Genomic DNA, 19,157 nt, shown 5'->3' on the forward strand with positions numbered 1-19,157 from the left:
CATGTATTTCCATAAACCCTTATGATCAATAAATCTGCAATACATACATATATTGTATGACCCAGCCACCTTTAATCAAAAATACATGTGGGGAAAAACTTCAAAGGTTCTTCATTTTTATCCGTAATTGTGTCTGTAAACAGTTCTTAACATTGTTTCTTTAAAAACCACATACCGGTATTACAGCTCTCTTAATAAATTAGAAAGTAAAATACAACTGTTAACCAGTGATTATTAAATTGAAAATAATTCCATTTCAAAAATATGAAGGTACAAAGATGACAATATCAACTCCTGAATTTCATAGTTTTAATTAGGCATCTTCTTGTTCATATGAAGTGTTTTATTTCATGGTTAAATTAGTTTCAAATAAAACACGCTCGCACACAAACACCACAAATATAGATCTTTTTCAAGGTTGCATTGTTTGTAAAGTTCGTCTCCCGGTTTTTGGCAGCTCAAGTAGTTAAACTGTGGGTGTAAAGATGGAGTAGATGGAGGAGTGCTGTGGGAATAATAGTCAGAAGCCTGGAGGAGGACAGAGATTGATTTTGAGTGCTCGGCCCAGAGAAAAAAAAAAAAAAGCATCAAAAATTAAAACCACCCCACTGGCCTGTTAAAAGACAGCAGCAACTGTCTGTGTATCCCCCCCAAAAAAGACAGAAAAATATCCATCAGCACCAAAATCTCCCAGTGAGATGTAATTTTTTACATTCACTGGTGAAATTAATGACCTTAAATGTTGATTGCATTTAAGAGCACAAAATAATCCCCCCGTTTTGAAGAGTTGAAGGCGTTGCGTTTCCTTTTCTCTGCAGCCTGATGAGCTCCTCGCCAGATCCACCCTCCGTCCTCGTCCTCCTCTCACATGACGTCAGCGCGCTTGTCCCTCACTTTGCTCCTCTGTTTCGTTCTGGCTTTGAAGGCAGCTGAGTTGAAAAGATGCTGTTCAAGAAAGACACAGAGACAAGCGTGAGGTATTTGTTAATGAAGCTGGTCGGAGTCGGATGCAGCAGATCGTTTCTGCTGGAGGCAAGAAGGCACCGCTACCTTCTCAAAACGTGAAATCTTGTTGGCTTTGGAGGTGGCGGCATCCAGGATGATGGGGGCTCCAAGGCCGAAGATGTCGCGCAGTAGTTGGTTAAACTGCACCAAAAACACAAATCAGAGTTCAATGTCAGAGACGTAGGAGTGGGACAAACCTCGACACAACTCAACTTTATTTAAAAAGCATACATGGGTTCAGAGTAAAACATTAAAAATGTGTGGAAGCAAATATAAAACAATAAAGCCAAGATCTCAAACAGAGTTAAAAAGCCAAAGCATGAGAGGATTTAAGAAAGTGAATCCATATGCCTGATGTGTAAAGACAACTCGTTCCACAATTTTGAGCCAGCGACTGAAAAGGCACGGTCACTTTAAGTTTCCCGTTTGTCTTAGAGACGACTAACAATAACTGATCCGCCGACCTGTGGGGGGGTGAAGGAGCGTAGAAGCAGGTCAGACAGATACTTTGGAGCGAGACTATGAAGACATTTATAAACAAATAAAATATTTTTTTTAATCAATGCATAAACAAACAAGGAGCCAATGAAGTGATGGTAAAATTGGAGTAATGTGATCTTGTTTTCTCGCACCGATTAAAAGATGAGCAGCAGTGTTTTCGAACTAACTGCAACTGACTTCTGGCTAATGAGGCTTCAAACGGCTCTTCAGAAAACCTAAAGGTAACGTCACAGCGGGTGTACTACGTCTACTACAGTCTACTAATTAATGTTTCTGCAGACCTGCATGGACCTTGACGACTGCTACTTACAGCTATATTTTAAATCCACTTATTACAAGCCCACAGAGGAGTAGTGATTTGTTTTTGGAGTGCGTGTGTGTTGACTGGCATATACGAAACTACCACTGGCCTGCTGTCAGGCAGTTTTACTAGACTCAGCAGGTAAAACCAGAATCCTTGAGGCTTTTATTTAATGTGACAAAACAGATGTGACTCATGCAGCAAATTAAATATTTATCTGCAGTTTATGAGACTTTGCATGCGCCGTTCTGTTATGGCAAGTTCGCGGTGGCTTTCATGCTTTCGTGAGCTTCCCCCACCTGTAGATGGTGTCTGACTCCAGATTCTAGGATCTCCTTGAAGGCATCGTAGATTCTCCTCCTCACCCAGCTGTCGATGTAAACGCTCTCCACTCCAAACCGGATCTTCTCGTCTGTGAAATCCTCGTTCTGTGGGCCAGGAAGAGAAAGTCAGAAAACTGGAGATGCACAGGATGCAATGGGCATCTGCTGCACCAGAAAAACTCAACAGCTTTAAACAGATGTTGTCGTCTTCTTCTCTTCAGTAAAACACACCCCCATTTTCTTGAATAAAAACTTCAGTTAGATTCTCATGAAAACCACCTTTGATAGCAAACGAACCTCTATGTAGTGTAGCACTTCTCTGAAGATGGAGCGTTGTTTCCTTCTGTCGTTTTTGGCTCTGTGTTTGTTTCCATCTGTGGCTAAACCCTTCAGACTTTCACAGAGACCGTCACTGTCCTCCACCTCAAACTCCTGCAGAAACGACAAAGCATCAGCTCAGTACTACTTGAAACGTTAGACGGCTGCATTTGTTGGTCATGTCAGTGTTTACCTCGTCTATTTCTCGGCCCAGCTCCACCAGCAGGGCGATGGTCTCCCCCACTGCGATTCTGTAGTTGACGTCGCTGCTCTGAAGACAAGCTTGCAGCTTCGGCAGGTGACTAGACGGGAGAACAGTCACTGTTAGCGGAACAATAACTACTGATGACATTTTAATGAATATGTGCGTTTCACTGTTCCAAAATGTCAAACGTGTACAGCTGAACAGAACTGAGAGGATGTTCAAGAATAAACACAAACCATTTTTAATAAAATCATAAACCCTAAGGCTGTTTTAAACCAATGTTGTCACTTGGAAATTGTTCGGTTTCGAAGTTTATAATTAATTTATGGGCAAACATCTACCGGGACAGGGAAAGATAACAGTTTCACCTGTTAGGGGATGCTGTAAGATTGCAGAAACATCCTTTTATAAATAAACTAATAAATATCAGTGTTTTTGCCACCGATGTTTAGCCTTATAAAAGGTTGATGTGCAATATGGCCCAAAATATTTATCAAGATATATATTTGAAAATTTGCATATAACTGATGATATAATTGATGCAAGACAAAATACAACTCCCCAACTTTAATAGTGCAAAAAAAAAAAAAACATCAATGTATTTTCACTTAAACAAGCAGCTGTTTTTTATGTGCAAGTAAGCTATATACAAATTTACCAGTGCAAATACTGAGTTTAACCAAAAAGCAGTGGAAATGGGCTGACATGTCCTGAGCATAACCTCGTATAACATCCACAAAACTTAAAGAGTTGTTTTGCAACATAAGATGCAGTGTCTTTCCACACTCCCAATGGGCCTCATATCCCTGGCTAAACAATGCATCGCTGCATTAGTTAGTTCCCCGCAGCGTTTGCTACTTTTGTCATGAGGCTTGCAGCTATTTAAAGCTACGCCGATTCTTCTTTATTGTACCTCTTCACGGGTTTTAACAGCTCTGTTGTACTCCAAGTGCTTCTGCTTCAAGTAATGAAATCGGTTTGTGGTGATTCCTCCCTACGCCATGACGGCCATCCTAGAGGCTTTTAGTTAATGTGATAAAACAGACGTGACTCACGCAGCAAATTAAATATTTAACTGCTTTGTGGCGTTTCCTCCCTATGCCATGACGGCCAGCTTGCATGTTGGGTATCTGACAGGCGAAAACCAAAGCAGTTGCACCATTTTTCAAACCAATTGTGGTTCATTTGTTTCATTCAACGAGTCGCTTTTTCCCTTCTTATTCTCCGTCGCCACCATGCTTTTTCCGTCTTAGATTAAGATCTGAACACTAAAGTGGTTGCACTCACTGGTCCAGCAGCACGGTGATTCTGGAAGCAGGACAGAGGGTGACGAGCAGCGACCAGGCATGCAGGGCTGCACCGTGCAGGCCTGGGCCTCCGGGTTTGGCCGTCGGCAGCGTTCCCTCTCTGTTGGGATAGGAAGACGTGAAAATGCTCTCCAGCAGAGCCAGTGTCTTGTTCAAGTCCTGCAGGGGAGAAAATGGAGAGTGAAGGGGTGAGAAAGACCCGAGACTTCTGTAAAACAGCACGATAGCCCTTTAAATCCAAGACGCCACATATCCTAAAGCCGTATAAAGACTTGATTGTCTCGGTTGTTTATGGCCTACAGTAAACATTTGATATGTTCCTGTGTATATTTAAGAATGCAAAGTCACCTCTCCTTCTTCAGCAGTTGAGACATAGCAGCACATCCCCAAAGCTCTGGCGCACTGAAGGAGACAATGGAAACAGAAGAGTCAAACAAGGAGACAGGAAGTGGTGAACCCCTTCTTTATTACCATTATATATATATATATATATATAGTATACCGTCTGATCTGCTTCTACTTTGTGATCTCCTATGTTACTGTGTTTAGATTGTACTCCACTGTTGTAAGTCTCTTTGGATAAAACCATCTGCTAAGTGTTGTGTACTGTACAGTAATTAAGGCTTTCAAAAATGACACACCCTGTTTAAAAGGAGCAGGGTGTATGTGAGTGAACACAAAGGTAACACATAGCAGATTACAGAAGGAGCGAGTAAGAATATTACAAAGCATATGGACGACAGGGGGAAAAAAAACAAAAAACCTTTGCTTGATAAAATATTATAATTGAAGATTCTTTGGCTTTTGGTGTACGGTACATAGTGGTCTACATCTGTGAGAAGTGATTGTGCACTTTGTGTGTCTGTTCCTTGCAGTCTATTTTCTATTTTCTATTTTTTATTACTATTTTATTGATCATTCTAGCATGTTAGTGATTTTATTGTTTCTACACTTTGTACTGTATTTTCTTTTGGTATAGTTTCATTTTATTGTATACTGTACAGCACTTTGGTGGACCTCGGTCGTTTTTAAATGTGCTATATAAATAAAATTTACATTGACATTGACATATTATAGCATCAATGCGACACTAACTAGGAAGAGCTGGATAATGAATGGATGGCTGGACGGATGGATGACTTGATGATAAGAGCTGGTCAGTCAGAATTTGTCACAAAAACTTCTGGCTGAACAACTACATGTTTTTACATCCGTGATGCAATAATGCAAATGTATTGTCTGTGTATTTGCATTTTTAGTTCAGACATCTGAAAAGCCCCGAACAAAGCTGTGTGGTTGACGTGATCACACTCACACTCTGGCGAGCTGCTATACTGGCACTGTTGTCAATGAGGATGGTAGTGAGGATTGGTAAAAGCATCTTGAAGCCTTCTTCTGCCTCGTCTCCCCCGCCCAGCTGGATACAGAGCAGGGTGAAGACTGTGGCTGCTGCTGCCTGCTCCTCCCCACTGCCTGCACACATCAAGGGAACATCTCTATCAGCTACCGTGCTTGTAACAACAGGAAAAATAAACAAACATCTAATTTGCATTACCTTTTTTAAGACTCCTTTCCAGGCAGTCGCTCACAGTGAGGCGTCTTTCCGTCAAGAATTCGTACAGAAGCCTGGATGAGAAGGCCTGTCGCAACGACTCCAGGGCTGCTAAACGAGTCTTTGCACTGAGAGACGAGGAAAGGGAGAAATTATAATAAGTTAAGTGGAGAGGAATGAATTCATTTGCATCACCTTCTATAGTTAGTCTGGTCTCACTAAATCCCTCGTTTCTGTCCTCTGTCATGACATTCACATCTTATTTACTTGGTTAAAATCGGGAGTAATGAATATAAATATTCACCTCTTATCCATCAGGTTGTCTATGCACTGCTTCAGCTTGTCCTCTGTTTCCTCCTGGGCAGTCAGCTCGTCCACTTGCTCACTTCCTGAGTTGGACCAGAGAGCACAAACAATACGTCTTGACTCAGTACGTTTACAGGCAGCAAAGAAATCATATTTCTGATCGTATCAGATAAAGACATCCAGAAGACCGAATCACTTGTCTGAGTTTACATGCTGTTCAGAGAATCGGATAAATGGCCAGAGCATGGCTGACTCTGTGACGCTATGTGGCGCTGTAACCATTGTAACCATTTCAACAAAGATCCACTTCTGAATGTTTAGCTCTTGTATTTGATGGAGCATGAACCGGGTCTCCTCGTCCGTCCAAAAGTGAGTTGAACTTGCTGAAGCCATGTTGGTGTTTAAACAACTATTTAACACGTTCCGTCTCCTTTCATTTCCGGGTGAATGCCCCAGAGGAAATTCTCGAGCATGCGCAGACTACAATATCCGATGTCTCCGTATACATGCCGTTAAAATTCCCACTATGAACGAATTATCTAGGTGTTGTTATCCGATTATTAAATGTCCGAAATAGATCGGATTTTGGTGTTTACATGCAGTTTAAAAGGTCCGAATGATGTCTTATACGCTCAGAAATCCGATTGAACAGCTGCATGTAAACGTACTGACTGTGACAACAGTAGAACAAGCAGTTCAAATGTAATACCGCAACCCCACCCGAAACAACCTTTGAAAAAGTGAATGCAATTCTATTCAACTGATAAGATCGCTAAATGACACTTAAACAATGTTCTCACAATCTTCAATACGATTGCTATCTGCTCTTTTAAATGAATTCAAGAAATGAAATCATTCATTTTTGCTCTATTCCAAACAAGTACATGATAAATGTATTACAGGGTATTTGTATCTCACGGACGTACCTTCTTCCATGACCGAAGCGTTCTCGCTGGCACTGCTGTAGTGGCTCAGAACGTCAGACGTGAACTCATCGTCGCTGGCGCCGGACTCTCCCTTCATCCCATTTTTAACTCCTACAGAAAGAAAAAGAATACGTGCGGAAAAAGTAAGACAAATAACAAAGCAAACAAGAAACAAACTTTTTGGAAAAAGTGCGAGCCAAATCCATCCACGTTGTGATTATCATCTTATAAACATCAAAGCCATTTCCACCAGTACAGAGCGCAGCAAACCGCCTGCAATGAGGCAGGCGTTATGCGATGACAACAGCCTCCAATAGCCAATATTCAATACAGTTTTGAATAACACCCATTTCTAATAACACCCTGGAGCAACAATTCTACTCCGGAGTAGAAGCAACAGCCTTAATTATCCATTGCATGCCCTTTCAGATGCGATTTTGTTGATAATAGTCACGTTGTCGCTCTGCCTGCATCACATGCTTTGTTTCAAATGAGGTCCGGAGGCCGTTTCTTCTGCATTCTTTGGTACCACCCACTGGATATCATAATCAAATCCAGAAGAATCAAACTATCAAAGAGGAAAACAAGTTGAAAAGGCTGGCCAGGTTAATTTTAAGCACCAGCCATTTATATCACAGGACACTCCTGTCCTGAGGGGATTTAAAATCAATGCTAAGCATCTCTGTATCGACAGGAAAGGTGAAAACTATCACGTTGTCAGCAGATGATCAGGTTGTTGTCAAAGAATACATTAACTGCAAAAAGGGTACTTCAATGATTTCAAAGCTGCACTATCGAACTGATCATCAGTATGATTAAAATCAGGAACATTCATATAACTGTATGTTCATACATAAGTCAAAGTTTAAAAATAAGTCTGGTAATAATGGAGCCGCTAAGACCCATGAAAAACAGGAAGTATATCTCACTACCGGCAGGAGATGTCAAGATAAGTGCTTTGAGTGTGCAGGAAAAATGTAAACACCAAAAGTAGAAGTGTGTGTCTTGAGGAAACAGAGGAGGAAATACAGCAAAAAGCCAATAAATATATATATATAAACCTCATATATAATAAAAGCCTATGAAAATGGGTAACACAAAGAGGATCGTTAGTACTTGATGTGCCAGAGAGAAGTGAGCGGGGGGGGGGGGGGGGGGGGGGTGGGGGCGAACAGGAACGAGCCACTGAAAAAGAAATATCCTAACCCGGAATATGAAGGTTACACACTTCCTAACCCATAGTGGATTTATTAAAACTGGCTTTTTGGGATGTTTCTGTTATCTCTAACCGTCTAATAGTTTTATTTGAAGTCACTGACTTCCCTCAGGAGTTCGGTGTCGTTAACAGGTGAAGGAATAGTGATCTGTGTGCCTTAAACTGAGATTTCAAGATTTGGCCTTCAGCTTCAACGCTCGGTAAAATAACATTTGTGTTACTGACGAGCATCTGCTTTTGAATTACGGCTGAGGTATGGTTCTGCGTCACACCGACGCAGAGCACACGCCGCAGCCGTGACGCCGTGCTGAACCCTTCTGACTTCTCCGTCTCTCCATTTGGTCGCGGTGCAGTACCCCCCGCGGCCACTAGTTAGCGATCTTTTTCTGAATGGTTTATCCGACTTTTTCCGGTCACAGTAAATCAAAGAAATAAGGACAACTATTGTGCAAAAAACAAAAACAAAAAAAATCACACATAAACGAAGAAAAGAGCCCTGGAAGTTCACTACTGATTCAAACCGGAAACCGGAAATGCTTCGCTTTCAAACGAACCAATCACAGCCCTCTCGGTCTGCGAGTGGTCTGCGTCTCCTCGACGCGTAGTTACAATTTTCAGGAGGTGCACGTCAGAGACGGCACAGGTGACGGCGTGTCCTCTGCGTCGATCCAAACCACACGCCGTAGGCACGGCGTCATTTTGACGCAGAAGCATAACTGAGCCTTTAGTCACAGAAATGAACTCAGTTATATGCTTTGTCCATACTAAACTGTTTATTAAACATATAACCTGCCATTAAAGTACAAATTCTGGACATTCATTTTGTAACAAGCAGTCGAGGGCTCTGGTTACTGTAGCCAATAAAATTGAGACCCTTGGAGTTCTTATGTCGGCAAATGAATCACTTTACTTCATAAATAACCAAAAATATAAATGCAAACAAAAGTATGATGACTGTTCACACTCATTAGTATCTTTTAAAAAACTGCAAGCCTGCTCAAAATGATCAAGAAAAGAAGCAACAGCCCAAAACTAACTGAAATGTGGCTGAAGGTCACCTCTAAATCAACCAAGCGCAGACTAACTGCAGTGTTAAGAAGTTGAGTGCAGATTTACTCTCCTCACAAACACTTTTGGTTGTAAATGCACACCAACAAAGTTCCTCGTTTGCACAAACGCACCCACCCACAGGGGGATAAATGGGCCTAAACATCACTATGAAAATGCATTCTTGGCACATTTACTTCTGATTAATAGTGAGGACATAATTGCAGCCAACGTTAAGACAATGGCAGGATTTTCCATTAGCCAATGCCCCGTCATCGTTTATGCATTTATTACTAGCAGCTGCGGTCTTTCAGCGCAGCGCTGCCATGTGTGTTTGAGAAGCAGTAAGAGCTAACCCTCAGGTTCCTGCTGGCTCAGGACTTTCTACTGTTGGTGGGATTACTGAAGACCAGGGTGGCCATTCATCGGCTCATTCAGGCAGTGTGTGTGCTCCAGAATGGTCACACCACGAGTGTGTATGCGAGTGTGTGTCTTCATGTTGAGGTCATCTGGGACAGTTGAAGTGATCCAGAGGTCACTGCTGTTGCAGCTGTGATAAATGGTGGGTGCAGCTGAGAGCTATGTCCCTAGTTAGAATGCTGGTTTAGTTATATTCATCAGTGTTCACTGTAAACTGCACGCTGCAACAGCTATTTATGTTATTCAACAGATTCACAAGCTCAATTCCAGTCCTAAATGTACTGTATACGACAACTTTTGTGCTTTATTTTTCTTATCTTTCATTAGTTTCTATCTGTGTGCAGGTAAATCCTATGATTCAGCGGAACAAAAATAACAAATGGATGCCGGATTTCTCCATTTAGCTTTTTGATTTGAGCAGATATAGACGAGGGCTCATCTATGCTGTCTTTTCTTAACACTGATGAGACAATAAGAGTTTGTTACTGTCATCCTCATCATCTCAAGTCTCTTCACTATTCTGATGAAACAGTTTATGTCTGACAGAACAGAATGCAAAGCAGCATCAGTCACTATAATTTAACAATAAATGTCTTAACATTCCTAAATCTCAGAGGTTATGCTAAATTTTGTCACCGTCATGTGAAAAGCTAAAGTAACCTCTTTTGGCTTTGGTTTGTAACAATTCTATTGTTATTTCCTTAAAGCATTTGTTTTATAACTGTTTTACTATAAGTAAAATTATGAATAAAATAAATTGATTTATATAATTTTACCTGATGTGGTGTAAAAAAAGAATTAAAATAAAGAATCCCACCCCTGTGCACTTGTCATGGATATGAAATCTAGCTATCGAGATCAAAACTGCTTTTATGAACCAGGCTTTAAACATTTATTTCTGCTGCGAAGTTGGACATTTTAACATGCAGGTCAAGAGAGACTTGGTTTTAGAGTCAGCCCCCGGTGGTCAGTTCATGAACAGCAGTCTTTCCCATTACCGGATAGGATTCAACACGCCAGTTACAACATGGAACTGGTTTTGCAACATAGAGCTGCTTTAGAAAAGCCTATTTTTGTAAATGTTCAATACCAGACTCTACAGCTTATGTGCAGATGTTAGAGAACATTCGTCTGTTGTCTTTCCTCAGGCATGGGATTTCTGCACCAACTAAACTTGGTAACCTTTCCAAAGCAATCTGACCTTTTTTATCCTGTTAAATACCAGCAAAATAACTGGTCCTATTAAACAATGTCAAGTGAATCAGCTACCGAGATATTTTGTAATAACTGCAAAAAGTAACCACCTGACAAAGCAGCATCTGAAGCCTGCTAAACAATGAGGTAATGAATATGTCATAAAACACTAATAACACACTGTAGCTCAGTACAGTGGTACATGTCGGTCTGTTGCCGCCCCACACCTACCCACGCACGCCTGCCTACACACTGGCTGTGAAGCAGAAGCGCCCCTCCACAACTCTCATGCCATCTCTGGTTTGCTGCCTTAAGCTTGACATTACAATCCCTCAGACTGCCACGGGAGTCCGTCAGGCTCCGGGGAACAGACTCGGCCGACAGACAAACTCTTGTCCTGAGTTGAAGTGGAAAAACCTCAAGTGAATCCCTTAACTACAGTTGGGTAGCAGATCTGTTAACGTAAAACAAAAGACCCCAGATTTCAGACTTAATCAAGTTCATGAGGTGGCGAAAGACTCCAAACCGCTGAATGATATTGATGTGTGCAAGACCCACCAAGGAGTGTGCAATGGAAGTGGAAAACTTGTATGCACCCTACCAAGGAGGTTCTCTAGACCATGGGGAAGTAGCTAACCCAAGAAGGTGACTTATTTTGACCCGATAGTGGCGCTTTTCCACTAGTATCTACTCAGCCCGACTCGACTCACCTCCACTCACCTTGGCGCTTTTCCACTAGGGGTTGAGGCGTGCTGAGTAGATACTTTCTCTGTAACTACTCTGCCGAGGTTCTAAGCGGGCTGAGTCGGGCTGTATCCGACGTCATCACACTACACGCCACCGATTGATCAGGGGTTTGGGAGTCAGACTTCTAGGAATATATAGGTTCGATTCGATAAGGAACGACCAGATCTAGCAGGATCTCTGTCACTTCATAGCTGCTCCCACCAACCAACAGACTTTTCAGCAACGCCAAGACAAACTAAAAAAAAATTAAAAAGCGTTGCCGCTTGAAGCTTCTCTCACTCTCAATTTTTAACTTGATATGGAAGACAAGTCACAGCACATATATCATCACCTCCATGTTCTATATCTTTAGTGTTGTTGTCTTCTTCGTTTAGAGGCAAGCTGAGATGAGTCGAGCTGCGTAGGTACTAGTGGAATAGTGCCAAAGAAGTTCCTGAAAATCTGTGCTAGGCCGATGGATGGTAAGGGCAGAAAAATGTTGGACGGGGGGAGAAATACAACGCAGATTAGACATTATTCTGGCAGCAAGCTAAATGGAAAAGTGTTGAGTCTGTGGGAAGTTAACAGGTGGTGAGGGAATGTTTGTACTTATGTGGAGGAATCGAGTGAAGCTTGTCAAGGGCAACATGCATAGAGGCATTCAGACAATAACAGTGATTTAGGCGCGACTGTGCTGCAATAGGGAACGTGGTAACGACAGTTATGTCAAGGTTAGCAGCCAGAGCAGGAAACGCACGAGGGACCACAAGTTCAAAAAAATTAGTTTTTGGAAGAAGGGAAAAACTATTAACAAGGTGACTTTAGCATGAAGTGGCTGTTGGTTTAACAGCATGCACTGGAGGAAGGCTCAAGAGCTTCTGGGCAAGTAGTTGAGCTGGACAGGACGCTGAGGTCAAAGAAGAGTTACCTTTCAGTGACGCTTTAGTTGACAGCTGCAGTTGAAGAACCTCCTGACGGAGAGAGCCTAGAGATGATGTATGGGTGGGGGGGACGAAAGAGTGTTTGAAATACACAGTACGGTATGTTGATGAGTATTGATGATGGAGGGATGAGGGAATAGAAGAGGCCATAATGAGAGGAAAACATCAAAAGTGAGCTGCATTTCTGGTTCATTGAGCTAAATCATTCAATAGTTTTGGTATAATCATTAATCATGAACTAATCTGAAGAACAATAAAAAGGCAGTCTATAGCAATACCACTTCGGACCACACAGGCAGAGCATATCGCAGGAAAGTTAACGACCGTTTCTCAAGACCAAGTACGCCCAGTTAGAACTGGTGAACTTGGTAGTTCACACTTGGCTTGAGAGAAAATAGTTTGGAACTCACATTTTTTTCTGCTGTGATCAATGCTACAGCTGAGCTAGTAGGCATATTCAAAAATATCTATATAAAAAAAAAAAAAAAAAAAAAAAAAAAGGGGGTTAACAAAAAGGAAACCTTGAGCGATACCAATGTTCAAAGACTGTTTTGGCTTAAGATTTTATGTTTAAAGGCTGAATTATGCTTCTGCGTCAAAATGGGGCCGTGCCTACGCCGTCTGGTTTTCGTCGACGCAGAGGACACGCCGTCACCTGCGCCGTCGCTGACGTGCACCTCCCGAAAATTGTAACTACGCGTCGAGGAGACGCCAACCACACGCAGACCGAGAGGGCTGTGATTGGTTCGTTTGAAAGCAAAGCATTTCCGGTTTCCGGTTTGAAGCAGTAGTGAACTTCCAGGGCTCTTTTCTTCGTTTATATGTGATTTTTTTTGTTTTGTTTTTTTGCACAATAGTTGTCCTTATTTCTTTGATTTACTGTGACCGGAAAAAGTCGGATAAACCATTCAGAAAAAGATCGCCAACTAGTGGCCGCGGGGGGTACTGCACCGCGACCAAATGGAGTGACGGAGAAGTCCGAAGGGTTCAGCACGGCGTCACGGCTGCGGCGTGTGCTCTGCGTCGGTGTGACGCAGAACCATAACTCAGCCTTAAGATGATGTGTTTTTTTGTAATGGGCTAGAGGTTTAAGAAATTACAAAAAAAACAATCAGAACGTCAGAGGAAATGTTCAAATTGGTTCTATATTTATACCTTAACCAAAATGTAATTGTAGAAGAATTGCATCCTTACACGAAAAGATCTTAAATCTACATACCATTACATAACCAAGTTATAACTTTCTTTTTTACTCTTTGTGCCTCGGCATTATTTCTGTTTCATGACACAAAATCTATTCTAGGACACTTTACTGTCGAGTCGACATGTCTCCACCGGACAGGGTTTTTCCTGCATAGAGAAATGCGAGGCAGCGGCCTTGGTCAAGTTTCATGCTGCCTCTGCCTTCCCAGGACTAGTTAGTATTTATTTTCCATGATGGAAAAGTTATTTCCAAACAAGTATGAACTTGGTGTATTCGATATTTGAAACCGCAGTTATAGCTCTCAACCACCACCATGAAGTGGTGGCACTATATCAATTACCTCATCAGGCAATTCCGCCAGGAAAAAACAACATTAAACAAAAGGGGTGTTTGCCTATCTGATGAATGCGTCTGACGGTGCACTGACTTTGTGGCTCTTGACTTTGAGCCCCCTTGAATCAGATTTTGCCTAATACAGTTTATAAATTAATTAAACACACACCTGCACTTGATTTCTCTGAATTAATGTTACATCTCATTGGTGCTCTTTTTATACACGCCTAAAAATAAAGACTTCCTTAAAAAGTGAGCTCACAAAGAGAATTACAGGCAAAATAGTGCAGAGAGCAGACTTAACTAATCAAATACGGGAGGATGTTGAGTCATGTTATGCAAAATATATTGTTAATTTATCAGGAATGATAACGCAATACAGCCAAAGCCTGTGAATGTGAAACTTGGAGCGTGAGTGGAGCAGTCAGAGGGGAGTAAACTTTAGAGCAGGCTAAAAATTTTGGCTTTCTGATTTCAACATTTTACTCATCTTTCCAGATATTACCCAAAAAAGAAGAGGCCAACAACAACATTCAACCTCTCACATGCTGCAGACAAATACCAGATAGTTTGTAAGACTGTTGGCCACTAATTACGGGCTAGATGCTATAAAACGCCTCTGCCACCAACCCCCATACTTGACTATATGCAATTTAAAAAAATACTTTGTCTGTGACTGATGACGTTTCACAAGAACACAGGAACAGAAGTACAGCTGAAAGATAACAAAATGCACCTCCAGCGGGACAAGATAGTTATTACAGGCTGTGCGTTGACCGTCCCCACTCGTTAACGCTGGATTCATGCAGCTGCGTTGCCTCTGGTATGACAAAGAGACATCAACACCTACACCCTTAGTGCTTTGCTGCAATGCACCAGGCAGGGTGAATCCAGCGTCAAAGACCATTTATGCTCAACGCAGAAGACAAATAGGCAGGCGGTGGGACCCTTTCATCAGTCTCCTGCGTCGTTTATGGGCATAATTTGATCTGTCGCTTGACGCAGAAAACAAAGCAATACTACCGGAAACTGTGGGGGGCGATGTTGAGCAGTATAGCTAACATGCAACCAGCAAATGGAACAAACCAGAGAAGAACGAATGAAAAAAAAGGAATATGGCGTCCACATTTCGCAATGTATTCAATGGTCAAACAGACCACAGCCGTCTATGGAGCTGCCTCTTTCTAATGGCGCTTTTCCACCAGTAGCTACTCAGCCCGATTCGACTCGACTTGCCCTCGTTTCTTTTCCATACCCAGATCAGAAGGCGGGGTTGGAGCGAAGCTGCTGTGATGTACTCGATTGTGCGACACAAGCGAAGAAGTAAGACGCCAACGACAGAGAACATGGATGATTTGATATATCTTCTACTTGCTCTGTGGCTTGTATTCAATATAAAATTAAAACAACGGAGGGAGAGAAGGCTTCAAGCCCCGAGTCGCTCTTGAAATTATGTCACATCCCGACTCAGACATCTGAGTGGCCAACTGCCTGACAAATTGGTGGCATGTAGTGTGATGACTTCAGATACAGCCCGACTGAGCTACTTAGAACCTCGGCAGAATAGATACAGAAAAAGTATCTACTCGTCACATCTAGACTCCTAGTGGAAAAGAGCCAAACTGAGGCGAGGCCAGTCGGGTCGGACTGAGTAGGTACTAGTGGAAAAGCGCCATAAGAGCATGCATTATCATGATCTTCTCCACTGTCACCATGTCTGCTGAAACTGCTTCTTTTTCTTCTTCTGGTGTTTTTGGGCAGTTACAAACAACATTGTAGTAGTGCTGATTTTCTGCCCCCAAGCTGTGTCTAAAACTGACGTCAAAATGTAGACGTGAACTCTGAACCCAGCACTGCCCACTAGTGGACGAATAGACTTAACTACCAAGGCAAATGGAAGTCTATGTATGACATATGACTACGCTTGAAATGGACGTGGCTATTTACATACGCAAGGAAGCATAAATGGGCCTTAACCCTTTGCAGGGCAATTGACCATATTTGGTCACAACAGTAGAACTACAGTCTATGGTTATTACAAAAAACATTATAATGTTAATATTGGTCCTTTAATATTCTCCAATAACCCTCCAGCATTTGAATTTCAAGTATTTTATTGACTGCCCTATAAAAGGTTAACATGGTATAGTCAGGACTCCTTCTTCAACACAGCAGATCTATACGTCCCCATGTGGTCAGAACTGGCATTGCTACAACGTGGCTTTGATGCATAGGCTTATTTTCCTTTACCTCCATCTTCTCTCGTATATGTAGATTTGAGAAAACTTATAGTACAGTGACCTACTGTACATGTTTTAAATAGCATGTCATAGTTGCTAAAAATAACAGTTAACCTTTTCCCTTAATGTGTAGCTTCCATATGCCGGTCAAGGTTTTAAATATAGAATAAAACATTTCAGTGAAGCATTAAATAGGCATGATGCTTTTCTTCAATGGATTCTTCAAAGAGTGTCCATGTGGCCTCCCAAGATAACACTTAACATCCAAACATAATAGGAGGCTGTATTGTATTCTTACTAATGCAGCAAGGAAGAATATTTTATTGCAGTGGATCAACGAAAAAGTACCAACTGTTTAAGGCTGGCAAAGAGTGGTGTTTGATCTAGTGCCGTTAAGAGTACCTTACATGTATATTACATTTAAAAACAGACCAATTCTACAAAGTTTGGGAGCCCTACTTGAACTATGTAGAGCCTGATGTCTCTAATATCATGTTGCAGGGATTTTCTTGACTGGTCACATCATATATTTTTACTGTAACCCAGGGCATTATCTATATAGATCTGAGCTGGTGTTTTTGTTTTTTTGCTCAGTTTGTTTGCCTGTTTTGTTATTTCTGTGGATCATATTATGTATCCATCCTTTACTTGTAAAAGTGAAAAATTAATAAAAATTGTTTAAATAAAAAAAAAGTGTCCATGTGTTAAAATCCAAATAAAGTAGCAGTGTCATGACAAATTATGTGACCGAGATAAGGCATCTCTGAAACACATGTGCTTTATTCCGTAGTATCAGTGTAATTACTAGGCAATAAGACTCAAACTGTATTAGCTGCAAAAACCTACAGCACATATAATATATTCACACAAAAACGCGTGGCTGTCATTACTTAAATTGATGCACAGGCTCATTTGCCTTTACCGCCACCTTGTCTCGTTGTATATGTAGATTTGAGAAACTTTATAGTACAGTGACCTACTGTACATGTTTTAAATAGCATGTCACAGTCGCTTAAAATAACATACAGTTAACCTTTTCCCTACATGTGTTGCTTCCATATGCCGGAAAAGGTTTTATATATAAAATCCAGTGCATGATGCTTTTCTTGAATGGATTCTTCAATGAGTGTCCATGTGTTCAAATTCAAATAAAGTTGCAGTGTCATGACAAATTATGTGACCCAACCCACTGTGACCCAGATAAGGCATCTCTGAAACACGTGCGTTATTCCGTAGTATCAGTGTAATTACTAGGCAATAAGACTCAAACTGTATTAGCTGCAAAAACATACAGCACATATAATATATTCACGCAAAAACGCGTGGCTTTCATTACTTAAATTGATGCACAGGCTCATTTGCCTTTACCTCCACCTTGTCTCGTTGTATATGCAGATTTGAGAAACCTTATAGTACAGTGACCTACTGTACATGTTTTAAATAGCATGTCACAGTCGCTTAAAATAACATACAGTTAACCTTTTCCCTACATGTGTTGCTTCCATATGCCGGTCAAAGTTTTATATATAGTATAAAACATTTCAGTGCTTTTCTTCAATGGATTCTTCAATGAGTGTCCATGTGTTCAAATTCAAATAAAGTTGCAGTGTCATGACAAATTATGTGACCCAACCCACTGTGACCCAGATAGGCATCTCTGTAACACGTGTGCATTATGCCATAGTGTCAGCGTAATTACTAAGCAATAAGACTCAAACTGTATTTAAAAAATGCAACTATAATAAATGTCAAATTTAGCTGCAAAAAAATACAACACATATCATATATTCATACTAAAATGCAAATAAATGTACACCCTGAAATTGAAGGATCAACAGGCGTCTTTCACATGGAGAAGTGCTGCTTGCTCGTTTGGCTTAACAACAGTAGTAACAGAGTCGTCATCTTTTATTACATTAGTCCTGGTTTCTTGCCAGTTATTAGACTGGTTACTCGGTCCTGATACTACCTGATAAATTTTTCCTATCTTTCAATAATTCAGTATTGTATTTTTTTCATGCTAAATTGTCTTTTTCTGTTTTATATTATGCATTTCTATATTGTGTTTTTGCTTGGAAGTCAGCTGCTGCTACTACTGCTGCTGTTAGTGTTGTTTTATAAAAGGGGAGGCATTTTCATGAGCCTTTTTGGCTTCCACCTCTCCTGCACAATGCTTCATTTGACCATTGTTTTTACTGTTGTGTTTTATGTGCAAATAAACTAGAGTAAAGTACTCACCCGGCTTGCTGGAGCCACGCTTCCCTTTCCTGCTGCGCGGCATTTCGATGCAGCTCACAACAACAAAGCTGGCCCGCGTTTAGCAGCTACTCTTTAGCCCGTTTCAAGTCCCAATTCCTCCAATATAAGCAGGAAACGAGCCCAAAGCCCATAAATCCACGTGGTTTAACCTCCCAGATTCGCTATATGTTTAAAAATAAAGCCACTTCCTCCCACGCGTGTGTTGACACGCTAAAAACATCCAACCAACACGTGGTCAAACTTCGCCCCCGGAATAAAGAGTTGTCCAGCGGCGGGAGAAGTCTCTGTTTTCCACGAGTTTTTTGTGTGTATTATCTATGATTGTCTCCTGGTAATCTATACCTAATACCGGGCTGAGATGGCAGGTATTTTCCGAGGTGTTTGGGACGGAGTGGAGAGCACGCTGCCGTCGAGTCCACCATCTTCCTCAGTAGCTGCTGACAGACCGGCGGCGCGGGTTGCCAGGTTCTGCCAACATCCCCCTTTTCTGATCATAGAACCAGAATCAGAATCAGGTTTATTTGGCCAAGTCAGGTCAAAGATCCTCTATACATTATTGAACATCTCTGGTCAGGTCAAACAAGACAGGGAATTTGACTCCGGTTATTTTCGCTCACTGTGCAGTAAATAGACAAATGACAGCTGTTATTAACATATATACAAAAATAAAAAAATGTAAGTGAAAGGTGTGCGGTCTAATAGATCCATGTGTGCAGTATGAGACATGGTTATTGAAAGGTGCATTGTTACAGCATATGATTGTGGTTATTATTATTATTATTATTATTAATAAGATAAGATATCCTTTATTTTGTCCCTCAGTGGGGAAACTT

The 19,157-nt window shown here is 41.3% G+C and overlaps 1 protein-coding gene across 2 annotated transcripts; it reads right to left on the reverse strand.

Annotated features, from left to right (window-relative positions):
- Nucleotides 1–295: 295 nt before the first annotated feature.
- Nucleotides 296–18,777, reverse strand: ifrd2 (interferon-related developmental regulator 2). 2 transcript variants are annotated; one of them, XM_061736607.1, is made up of 13 exons: nt 18,304–18,777; nt 12,276–12,332; nt 6,745–6,855; nt 5,817–5,901; nt 5,516–5,640; nt 5,276–5,433; nt 4,309–4,362; nt 3,941–4,119; nt 2,642–2,750; nt 2,428–2,562; nt 2,107–2,235; nt 1,051–1,146; nt 296–945 (listed from the first exon to the last, which is right to left on the reverse strand). In XM_061736607.1, exons 1-13 carry the CDS (start codon nt 18,344–18,346, stop codon nt 865–867), a joined length of 1,362 nt encoding a protein of 453 aa, XP_061592591.1. In that variant the 5' UTR covers nt 18,347–18,777; the 3' UTR covers nt 296–864. The 2 variants fall into 2 exon arrangements, with proteins under 2 accessions (XP_061592591.1, XP_061592592.1); XM_061736608.1 differs by lacking the exon at nt 12,276–12,332 and having other exon boundaries at nt 18,304–18,776.
- Between the last annotated feature and the right edge of the window lie 380 nt (nt 18,778–19,157).

This window comes from Cololabis saira, chromosome 12 (assembly GCF_033807715.1).
Source record: "Cololabis saira isolate AMF1-May2022 chromosome 12, fColSai1.1, whole genome shotgun sequence".
NCBI lineage: Eukaryota > Metazoa > Chordata > Actinopteri > Beloniformes > Belonidae > Cololabis > Cololabis saira.

What these genes read in the sequence shown, in the direction of transcription:
- ifrd2 (XM_061736607.1), bottom strand. Translation starts at nt 18,346, where the DNA reads ATGCCGCGCAGCAGGAAAGGGAAGCGTGGCTCCAGCAAGCCGG. An exon ending in GACAACCTGATGGATAAGAG is followed by an intron (nt 5,641 to 5,816) that starts GTGAATATTTAT and finishes CTCGTCTCTCAG; the next exon opens with TGCAAAGACTCGTTTAGCAG. An exon ending in TGGGCCGAGAAATAGACGAG is followed by an intron (nt 2,563 to 2,641) that starts GTAAACACTGAC and finishes TCGTTTCTGCAG; the next exon opens with GAGTTTGAGGTGGAGGACAG.